This window comes from Falco rusticolus, chromosome 4 (genome assembly GCF_015220075.1).
Source record: "Falco rusticolus isolate bFalRus1 chromosome 4, bFalRus1.pri, whole genome shotgun sequence".
Lineage (NCBI taxonomy): Eukaryota > Metazoa > Chordata > Aves > Falconiformes > Falconidae > Falco > Falco rusticolus.
In genome coordinates, this window is record NC_051190.1 from 36,816,517 (window position 1) to 36,827,368 (window position 10,852).

At 59.1% G+C, this 10,852-nt stretch overlaps 1 protein-coding gene across 1 annotated transcript; it reads right to left on the reverse strand.

The window, feature by feature from the left end:
* Positions 1-8,804: 8,804 nt before the first annotated feature.
* Positions 8,805-10,099, reverse strand: LOC119147106 (noggin-2-like). The gene has a single exon (XM_037385677.1). It carries the CDS (start codon positions 9,517-9,519, stop codon positions 8,881-8,883), a length of 639 nt encoding a protein of 212 aa, XP_037241574.1. The 5' UTR covers positions 9,520-10,099; the 3' UTR covers positions 8,805-8,880.
* Between the last annotated feature and the right edge of the window lie 753 nt (positions 10,100-10,852).

The following is a 10,852-nucleotide window of genomic DNA, read 5'->3' on the forward strand; positions in this document are numbered from 1 at the left end:
CATACTGACCCAGGCAAGTTGATGAAGAAAAAAGCATTCTCCTTGCACGTACTGGAAAAGGATCACATCCACCATCCAGCCTGAAAGAACCTTTTGGTTGCTTTTTTGCCTTGTGCCACTGTGACCACACACACCAGCAGCACAGTCTGAATGTGCAGAGTCAGGGGGTTCCAACTAGATGAAAAGAAGCCTCTAGAATACCCCATCATGACTTTTTTTGCTACAATTTAATTTGATGGGAAATTGCACAGATAGACAAATAACATGGTTCAAGGTAAGGTCTGAAAAAGTTTCCTGCCAATAGCAAATCCATTTCCTGGGGCTGTTCCTTTCCAGCATGGGTCTCAGATGGCCTTTCTTAGGCAGATGTGCCGCATAGTGCTTGCCAGCGGTTTTTGATGAAAAATGGCAACAAAATACGACATTTTGATGAAGAACAGAGGAAAAAACCTGACTGAATTTTCACAATTCCTTTCCTGACTCCTGGCTTGCTTCAGAGTTGGTTGAATGTTTCTAAATTCAGCCACGCTTCAAAATTTTTGACCAAAAAACACAAGGATTTTTTTTTTAGAAAAATGTTTCTCAGTTTTTCCCTTCTGGTTTGGCCATGTGTCCTACTGACTGAGAGGAGACTCCAGTTGGATTTTCTGACTAGAACCATGTTTTAAAGAGCGCAGCCATTCCCTTAATTTGGGCTGATAAATCTTGCAGCCATAGATGAAGATAAATCACATTTTGAGCCTGGAGTACAAATTCTCAGGGTTTAAACATTTGTGTGGTATTTGTTAAGCAATTTGAAGGCTTATTGAAGTAACTGAGCTGGACAACAGGCCTGGACCTGGACCAGGACAACAACTGTGTACAGACACTCGGCGCGTAGGCAGCAGAGATGGAGGAGCCTAGATGAATCCCACTTCACTCAGCACGTTCACGGGGGATATCTCCTTTCTTCTATGCAGGGTATCTTTGGTTGTGCTTCTTCTACCGCTCCCTTCGGGAGGACGGAGGGCTGCTTTGTCAGTCCCCATGGGAAGCCTTTATATTCAAGGCACGCTAAAGCTCCTCGTGAAGAATAAATGGCCAGAGGAAAGTCGTGGAGGGCTTTGGACTTCTTGGGGCTGTTTTCTGGCCAGGGGCTGCCACTGCTGCTGCAGCTGCCAGAGGAAAAGAGGCTCCTGCAATGCTGGGGTGGCCTGATGGGACCTCCCGCGTCAGTGGTGGCTGGTGAAAAGCGGGATGTCCTGGAGAGCCGCTGTGTGCCTAACACGCGTCATCCAGCCCGGCTCAAAGCTTCGGCTCGAGGGCCCCTGGCTGCTCCATGGGAAGGCACGAGCTCCTCCCCGACACTGCCAGCACTGCGCCTCTCCCAGACCACTCGGCAAAGGCCACCGAGTGTCCTCACCGCTGGCAGCCCCCCTCCGTCTCCCTTTGAGCTCCCTCTGGCTCCCCTCTATCTCCCCTCCATCCCCCCTCCACCTCCCCTCCCTCCCCCCTCTGGCTCACTTCCCTCCCCCCTCTGGCTCCCCTCCACCTCCCCTCCGGCAGAGGGGGGCCAGAGGCCAGCTGCCCCCCGTTCCCCCAGGGCCGGGAGCCCTGTGGGGGGTGCAGGAGCCCCGCCGGTCGCAGCCCGCGGGCAGACACACGGCGCTCTGCCCCCTGCGTACCGGGCGGGAGCTGCCCGGGACCGGGCACGGCCGCGGGGGCCGCGGGGCACGGCCCGGAGCCGGGGGGGTACCGGGCGGAGAGACACCGGGGCTGGGTGCGGCCCGCCGGGCCCCGCGCGGCCGCCAGGTGGCGCCCTCCTCCCGGGTCACGGCGCCCGCGGCGGGCGCTGCCTGCTCTGCCTGCCCTGTCTGTTCTGCCTGCCCTGTCTGCTCTGCCTGCCCTGTCTGCTCTGCCTGCCCTGTCTGTTCTGCCTGCCCTGCCTGCTCTGCCTGCCCTGTCTGTTCTGCCTGCCCTGTCTGTTCTGCCTGCCCTGTCTGCTCTGCTTGCCTTGTCTGCTCCTGCCTTCCCTGTCTGCTCTGCCTGCCCTGTCTGCTCTGCCTGCCCTGCTTGCTCCGGACTGCTCCGCCTGCCCTGCCTGCTCTGTCTTCCCTGCCTGCCCTGCCCAGTCCTGCCCACTCCTGCCGGCTCCTGCCTGCCCTGCAGTGGGTGGGCAGCCTGGGCTGAAGTCACCTCCCAGTACAGCTTCACTACACACACCTTCATCAGGGCCCTTCATTATTTGCAGCAAAGCCCAGCTCCATGGCTACGTGTTGACCTGCACGCTGCCTTCTCTGGCTCAAGGAGGTGTCCATGAGGGAGGAAGCAAAGTAGGCTCTTTCCTAAAATACAGTCAAAGAGCAGAACACCAAGCCCAGCTCAGTGCCTAATCTCAGCTCCAGGATGAAATATGGTCCCTGTCCCAATAAAGCAGATAAACTGAGCCAAGGCTGGAAGCCCAGTCCTTTGTTAGTACCATCTCCTGGAGAGAAAGTGTCTTTTGGCAGTAAATGGGGTGGAAGCAGACCAGACAACGCTTGAGGACACAGTCAGCCTCAGATGGGATCTGATGGCTCTTGCAACAACCCTCCGAGAAGCCTATGGACTTGAACACCTGTACATGATCCCTCAGAGTGAGACAGCATCCACAAGGAGCTCGCTCTCTACAGCCCTGTCTGCTGGAGAGAGTTTTCCCACCCCAAACTCAGAGCCTGCTCTCCAAAGACTGCCTGGCACCCAGAGATGCATCCTTTACCTCTTTCTCAGTGTCCCTGCTGCTCAGCTGTGCCTGCTGCTGCCTCCCCCAAGGCTGCCTCCAAAGCATCGCCGAGATGGAGGAGGTGCAGCATGATGCTCGCTGGGCATGCTGCTGCACAAGGGGCAGAAACACCATCTTGGGAGCTTCAGGGTCCTCACTGTGCACCCCCAGCAGCTCTGGCAGCACTGGCTCCAAAACCCCAAGCTTTTTGTAGTGGCTTGTAAAGCTTCCCTTGGGGGAAAGGTCCAGATCTTAACCAGAGCCAGTGAGTTTGGCTGGCCACCTTGCTCTCTGTTCTCCAGCACAGGGAGATAACTGGTTTCCAAGGACCATGTTTGTGAGTGACAAGGCACATGACATGGCATGGCTGACCTAGTCAGGCCCTCTGTGAGCAACCAGGCCCCAGATGTGGCATTTACCTGATGTAATGCCCTTCAGTCCCAGCTTCCATATCCAAGCAGGATGCTTTCCCATCACAGGCTCTGTCACACTTCTGGAACCATGGGCTTCTGCTAGGGCTCCTCTCCCTTTCCAGGACATCTGTGTGATGCTGAAGAGCAGAGTCTTCTACTACACCCCGATGGTAGTCCGTGGGCTGTCAGTGGTCTGTGCTCCACTCCAGGGAGTCTGGCAGGAGGCTGAGGTTCTCTGGGCAGGGCACTGAACCTCTGTGGGAGGAATGGCAGGGCCTTCAAATTGAGAGAGGCGGAATTGGTCCTCCTGAGTTTGCTGTACCTATGCTGGGCTTGGACACGGCCGCCTCAGCCACATCCCACACATCTGCCTCAGGGCTTGGGTGTCTCCTTGGCAGACTCATCCTGTGCAAAAAAAAAGAAATATGTAGACTGTTTAGCTGTTTGCAAACTAGCCCTGCCTTTTTGTGAATGGATTCATTCACCCACTGCCTGAAAGGGCCATTTTAGCCAATGGTCGGCTTGCAAGCGCTGCCTCCCAGCTAGCCGTGATGTGCTCCTCCTGGCTCTGCCTCTCCAATTGGGCTCCCCAGCGCCACATGATGTGGTCCCTTCTCCATGACAGGGTGTCTGACATTTTTAAGCGAAATACCAAATAGCAAACACCAAAGAGAAACTGTATCTCCTAGGATGGTGCTGCTGTTAATGTTTGTTTTTAATCACCAAGGGGGAAACGCAGGCTCACGCTCATTTTTTGCAGATAAACCAGCAGTCTGTCTGACACCTTTGGAGTGGCAGTGAGTAAAGCCCTAGATACTCCCTGCATCCCCTCACACGCATGCTGGTGAGGGGCCAGGGCCCAGCTCTGCCGAGCAGCAACTGGCCATGGGGTTGGGTTTACTATACATGGAGACACAGGCAGCTAAGGAGAACTGCAAATGAGCGGGGAGAAAGGCAGCCTGAGGTGGGTCTTGCACAGAGGGAGCAGATCCCCCACCCTTGCACCCAGCAGCCCTGGGGAGATGGTGAGGCAAGAGCCCACTTCTGCCCATCCCACGGGGCATGCCTGCAGTCAGCGCGGTCTACCCTGGCCCCTACCTGTTAACCTCAGCATTGTGCATATTTTTCGCTGTGGTGACGAACGAGGAGCTGGGAGTTCCTGGAGGAAGCCGGTCCAGCTCAGCCAGATCTCTTGGCCAGCAGCGGTCAGCGGGACGAGCTCACCAGGGACCTGCTGGTGGAACAAGCAGAGTGTGCAGGGAGACTGGCCTTCCCTGACAGCTCCTGGTGGCCGTACCAGGCTGCAAAGACGAGTGACACCGGAGGAGGAGACAAGTACAATTTTATATGTTGAGAAAAGTCCCAGTTTAGCCTGGGCTTGGAAGTTTGAGGAGGCCAATTATTGCCTCCAGACCATTCGTCTGCCTTTCTAGGAACGATGAGTGATGGGCTTAGATCATCACCCGGCCCTGAGTCAGATATCTCAAGAGCTGGCATCAGACATCTGTGAGCCTGCGCCCTGTGAATCTGGGTCACCCTGGCAGAGCCGGCGCGCCAGCAGAGACCGCATTCCTGGAGACTGGCCTTAGCTGGGGGGAACGGAGCTAAAAGGGGTGAGGTGGCACAGGAAAATGGGGCTGAAATATCTTTTGCCAGCAAAGACAAAAGAGTTAATCTGCTGCTGGTGTCAAAGCAAAACCGCGATGTGAAAGACAAATGGAAAAGTGTCTCCATACCAGCAAGTCAAACGTCAGAAGCCATCCTGAGCTCACGCTGTATCCCAAGACAAGCAAGATTGTCTAAATCTGGGGTTAGCACATGGGAGAGTGATTCACCAGGTGACAGAAAGGCCTTGACATGCAGAAGGAAGAGATGGAGACATCTGTGGACCTGAGAGAGGGGCGCTTTGCTCTGAGCCAGGCTTTGTAGGGACTACAGGGAAGAGATCGGATGTGACCCGGTCAAGGGAGCTGCTGCAGCGCATCATGTGGTGCCAGAGCAGGTGAGCCCTGGCCAGTGCTGGGTGTGGGGAGGAAAGTCATCTTCGCTTTCCCACGCTGCCAGTGGACATGTGCCTGCAGGACGTGGGGTGGGCGGGCATCAGGTCCCACGGAGCCTCCTCCATCGTGTGTGCTCTGCCCTGCCCAAAGGAAGAAGGGGTTAAAGCTCTGATCCTCCCACTAACCACCTTCTGTTTGAGCCTGGAGGAGATGCAGCCCAGCGCAGAGAAGGCAGGCTGCAAAGCTGTGACCCCCTGCAAATACTGGGTGAACAGGGGGACCGGCTGGGCGCCCAGAGGCGGGTGTGCCCATGCCTGTCAGCGTGTGGCCACAGCCATGCATGTCTCTTGCCAACGTGATGACATGTGGGACCCAACCTAGAGGATGCCACCCACCCTTGGTGCTCCAGGCGCATCTTGCAGGCCACCACCCCAGAGTGCGAGGGCAAAGACCCTTGTCTTCAGAAGCTGGCACCCACCTCATCTTGGGGTTCTGCCGGTTCTGCCAGTTCTGCCCCCTTTACCCCCACCCCCCCAACACTCCCCCCAGCTTGTCCCTTAATCACAAGCAGCTTGGGGAGACAATGAAATAACCACACCAAAGAATCAGGCTTGTTCCCCTTTGTCTTTCACTCCTTTGAGGCTCAGCAGACGAGGCGGGCCATCACGCCCACGGCCCAGCCGTCACACGTCCGACTCATCGCCTCCCGGGGCAGCCGGGCAGGATGCTCTGTGGCACGAGGTGACCATGCGCCAGCACGAGGTGACCATGCACCACGTCATGGCGGGCTGGCGAGGCAGGGCCCAGCGAGCTGGCCTGCAGCCCGTGGTGCCATGCTCTGCTCCCTGGCCCCTGCCCGCGCTGGGCACCTCGGCTCTCAGGTCTCATGGTTCTGCCTCCAGACAAGCCGTCATCTCAAGCGGGACCACCAAGTTCTCCCCAGAGAACGGCGGTGGCCCCTCCTCCTCCCTCCAGCACATGGCACAGAGGCTTTTAGGCTGGTTTTCGCTGAAGTTCACACAAATCTCGCCTTCCCCATTCCCACCCCCCCCCGCTTCCCCGCGCAACTGAACTCAGCCATTGAGCCCAGCGAATGGTTTATTTCCCAGGTTAGCACAAAGCAGGGGTCTCTGTGTGCCCCTGAAACCAGCAGAACAAAACGCACAAAGACGTTAGAGGGCCATTTGTAACCAAATCCCAACACACCAGATACTGTTGGGATTATGTCAGAAATATTTTCCCAGAATGCCCTCCCCCCATGCTCCCTCCTACAGATGTTCGGCCCCCACACCACAGATGTTGTTCCTCTTGCAAAATGAGCTTTCCCCTTCCTCTCCCAAATGCCCCTGATGTTTTGCACATTGCCTTCGCTGAGGTTTCTTTTCCACCCTGCCCTCCGCATCCCCCCCTTCCTCGGTCCCTTGCTGACAAACGTGTGGAAAGGCCAACCTGCCCCACTGCGTGGGGCTGAGCAGATGGCCACGGGGACATTGGCTGCTGGATGCCACTGTCCCTCTTGCCTTGTCCCCACTGTGCCAATTAGAAAAGCTCTCTCCCTGTTTGAGCCTCAGTCTGCACAAGACCCCCTGGGTTCTGCAGGCCTGCTCCAGGGGGCTCACTGGACTGCAGTCCCCTCGGAGGATGGCAGAGGGATGTCAGCCAGAGCCCTCAGAGGGTCCCGGTGCCTTCCCACGGGCTCGGTGTCACGCTGCTCTCCTGCGCTGCCCACAGAGCTGGAGGGGGACAGGGTCTCCCCGCCACCCTGCAGACGGCTTGGCAGAGCACGGCTCTGCACTGGCAGGGGCCTTCGGCAGACGTTTGCTCCTCAGGGATGCCGGGTGCGTTTCAGACATCGCAGGGAATGGCCAGACGTTCCCATCCAGCACCGGCAGCCCACGCAGACATCGCAGGGGGACAGCCTGGCAGCCCGTCAGGGCCCCACTCCAAGCCCTATGACAGACCGACCGACCTCCGCCGGGAGCAGGCTTGACTGCCGGTACCCCCGCTCACCAGTGTTGGGCTCCACCCCAGCTGGCCCGGCAGCCGGCCTGAGCCCCCATCTCTTTCCCTTGCCCCAACTCCGTGGAGAGCGGGGGTCCCATGGCCCTGGCACACAGGAGTGCCATGGCAGTGCCAGCGCTTCCTCCTGACCCCAGCGCCACCCAGCCACGCCGTGGGGAGGGATGCCAGCCCTGGGGCTCAGTCGCGGCAGCGGGGCTGGGCACAGGGCTCATCTCCATCCTTCCCTCCTGTGCTAGTGGCGGCAGCCGAGAAAAAACATTTGTTCTGACAGACACAGGGCTGCCAAGCTGTGTCAGGCGCTTTGATGGCCGGGGCGGTAACCTCGACCGCTTCCTCTGCCAGCGGGAGAGCCGAATCCAGGAGCCACAGAGTATGGAATCTCCCAAGGACTTCAGATGACACCTCCTGTCCGGGACATCACAGCTCTTTTATGCATTACAAGCCATTTTTCTCCTGTCTTTTTTTGTTGTTTTTTTCTCCTCCCCAACAGGTTACACACACAAAGCAAATCCAATCCTGGAGAAGCAATAACTAGCAGGGCTCTACCAGCCTTCAGGGCATCTCACAACTTACCCCAGCGTGGCCCAGCCAAAGTCTTTTACTCATCACCTGCTCTGAGCAAGAACTCGAGTCTCTGCCGATCTCCCAGGAAGATGGGCTGCAGCATGGGGGGGGTGGGGGTGGTGCTGGGGTTTCTTCAAAGATAGAGTTTATTGCTAAAAATGTTTTGATCAGTGATAGTTCATATTTACATTGATATGTTTTTAAAGGAATATTCAAGTAAACATTTCCAATAGTTTCTGGCATAATCTCTAGCTTTTTTTCCTATACACAAAAGTTAAAAATAAATAAACTGTACACAGAAAATTTCCTTTAACATCTACATGACTATATGTATTCCCACACAACAAAACGATTCCACTCTTTCATAGATCTGTACTTTTCTTTAAAATTTCCTCCTTAATTAATCGTTATACACTTAAAAAAAAAAACAACCACCCTAGAGAGCTTGGCAAATTAGTTCAAACATCAGTGACAAGGTCTGAAGAAAGGGCGGGGGGGGGAAACAAAAACAACACAGAGAAACAACTGTCTTCGGGGATGCTGCCTTTTTTTTTTTTTTTTTTTTTTTTTTTAACCCCCTGTACCCCTTTCTCCTTTTGTTAAAATCCACCTTTACAGGAAATTTCTGCCCTTCCCTTCACCAGGGAAAGTGCTCAGGTTTTCTGTGGGGATGGGTTTAAAATGTGGTCCTATGTCTTTAAAATAATAATAATAACAATAATAATTATAATAATAAAAAACAGCTGCAATTTCCCCCCTCCCCCCCTTTCCTTTAAAATCTCTCTATTTACACGGCTGGTCATTTTTTCTTTTTTCTTTTTCTTTTTTTTTCTTTTTTAGTTTATTTTTCTTTTGTTAGAAGGCTATATACGTATAAAAATAGACATCTGATTGTAGTGCTTTACTGTGCCTTTGGCCTGCCCTGCAGTTCCTGGGTTCACTTTTCCCTTTAAAATAAAATAACATTAAAATAAGTCCGGAAAAAAAAAAAAAAAAGCCCCCAAACCAACCCAACCTCGGTTCCTTCTCTCCCCCGCCCCCCAACCCCGCGCTGGGGGTGGGGAGGGGGAAAAAAAAAAAGCACCCCCCACCCCCCCCATCATCCAAGCGAGAAAGGCATCGGTGCAAGGGCCGGGGGCGGCTAGCAGGAGCACTTGCACTCGGAGATGAGTGGGTACTGCACGGGGATCCAGGTGCAGTACTTCTGGCTGGACCAGCCCTGGCAGTGCCAGCGCAGGAAGGTCTTGGTGACCGACTTGACGGGCTTGCAGAACATGCCCTCGGGCAGCGAGCAGGACTTCTCGGCGAAGCAGTTGCCCTCCTTGATGTAGCGCGGCCAGAAGCGGACGCCCAGGTCCTTCCAGGTGTAGAGGACGGGGCAGTAGGTGTAGGCCCACAGCCACTGCAGCACCTTCCGCCGCGCCTTCTTGCCCACCCGCAGGCGCGGCCCCCGGGCCGGCCCCAGCTCCAGCCGCCGCAGCTCGGCGGGCAGCGCCGCCCGCCCCCGCCCCGCCGCCGCCTCGGCGCCCGAGGCGTTGGCCGGCCCCGGCACGGCCACGGCCATGAAGCCGGGGTCGAAATGGCTGCCCAGCTTCTTCCTCAGCGTCCTCTCGTCCAGGTCCTGCTCCTTGGGGTCGTACTCGGGGTCCGGGTGCTCCACGATGTCTTTGACGGGCAGGTTGTCGCTGGGCGAGGGTCGCAGCCGCAGGAAGGGCTGCCCGCCCGCCGGGCGCAGCAGCCCCAGGCAGCAGCAGAGCAGGAGCGCCCGGATCGCCGTCATGCTCCGGGCGGCCGCCCGCCGGCCCCGGCTCGGCGCTGGCTTCCCCGCGGGGCTGGCGCGGCGGGCTCGGCTCCTAGCGCTGCCCGGCGGCGCCTGCCAGCTCCCGGGGACTCATAAATAGGCAGAGACAAAAGTCCGGCGAGGCCCGTTACTTTAAATAGCTCGGCCGGGGTTGTGTGACAGACGCATCTGAGGCTCGCTCCGCGGCCGCTGGCTCCCCGGGGCTCCCCGCCGGGCCGGCTCCAGCCGCGGCCGAGAGCGCCGGGGGGTCCGTGCCTCCCCCGCGGGCGGCGGCGGGGCAGGGCAGGGCACGGCGGCGGCCGAGCCTTCCTCCTCCTCCTCCTCCGCCGCCGCTCTCGCTCGCTCCCCCCCAAAATTCACAGCGGACTCGTCTCCATCGCCATGGTGACAGCTGGGCCGAGCCCCACGACAGCTCGTCTAGACGGTGTGACAGGGTTTGGCGTGAGACCGGAGCCCGAGAATAAAACCCTCCTTTATAGCCGGGCGAGCCGGGCGAGGGGGCGGGGAGGAGGGTCACGGCGCCGCGGCCCGCTCGGGCGGCCCCTGCGCGGGCACCGCCGGGGCGCGGGGCTCAGGCGGCGGCGGGCGGCGGCAGCGCCCGCGGCCCGGTCGGGCTCCTCCTCATGGCGAGCGGCGGGGGCGGCCCGCGGCCCCCCGGGGCATCCTCGGCGGGCGGGCGGGGATGGGGGTGGGGTGTCCCCGGCACCGGCGCGGCGAGGCGGCGCGCCCGGGCTCCCGGCGCAGTCCCCGGCGGCGCCCGCGGCTCTTCGGCGCGGACGGGTAGGGGCAGGCTCGGCCGCCGCTCAGCAGCCCCGGCGACCCATGCTGCTGCTGCTGCTGCTGCTCCGGGGGCCCGGTCGGCCCCGCCGCGCTCAGCGCATCCAGCCGCGGTGCCGCTCGGCTCGGCGCAGCCCAGCCCGGCGGGGCGGGGTTCAGCTCGGCCCAGCGGGGTCGGGTGGGGTTCGGTTCGGTTCGGCACAGCGCAGGTCGGTGCAGCTCGGTGCGATCCCCGGCCGCGCAGCTCCCCCCGCCGCGCCTGCCGCCCGCCCGCCGCGCACTGCCGCGCCGCCGCTCGCCGCCCAGGTTAAATACGCGCCCGGCGCGCGGCCGCCCCGCCCCCGCTGTCACTTTCGCCGCGCGCTGAGTGACAGCCGCGTCCGCGCCGCCGCCGCAGGGTCCTGCCGCCCCCCCGCCCCGCGCGTCCCACCCGCGGGGCCACGCACGGAGAGGCGCCGGGGCATCACCCCAGCGGCGGGCGCGGCACCGCGCTCGGGCCAGGAGCCCTCGGCTGCCCGCGGCATCCTCCGCCCGG

Excerpts from the sequence above, each read along its gene's own strand:
- LOC119147106 (XM_037385677.1), bottom strand. The coding sequence starts at position 9,519 with ATGACGGCGATCCGGGCGCTCCTGCTCTGCTGCTGCCTGGGGCTGCTG.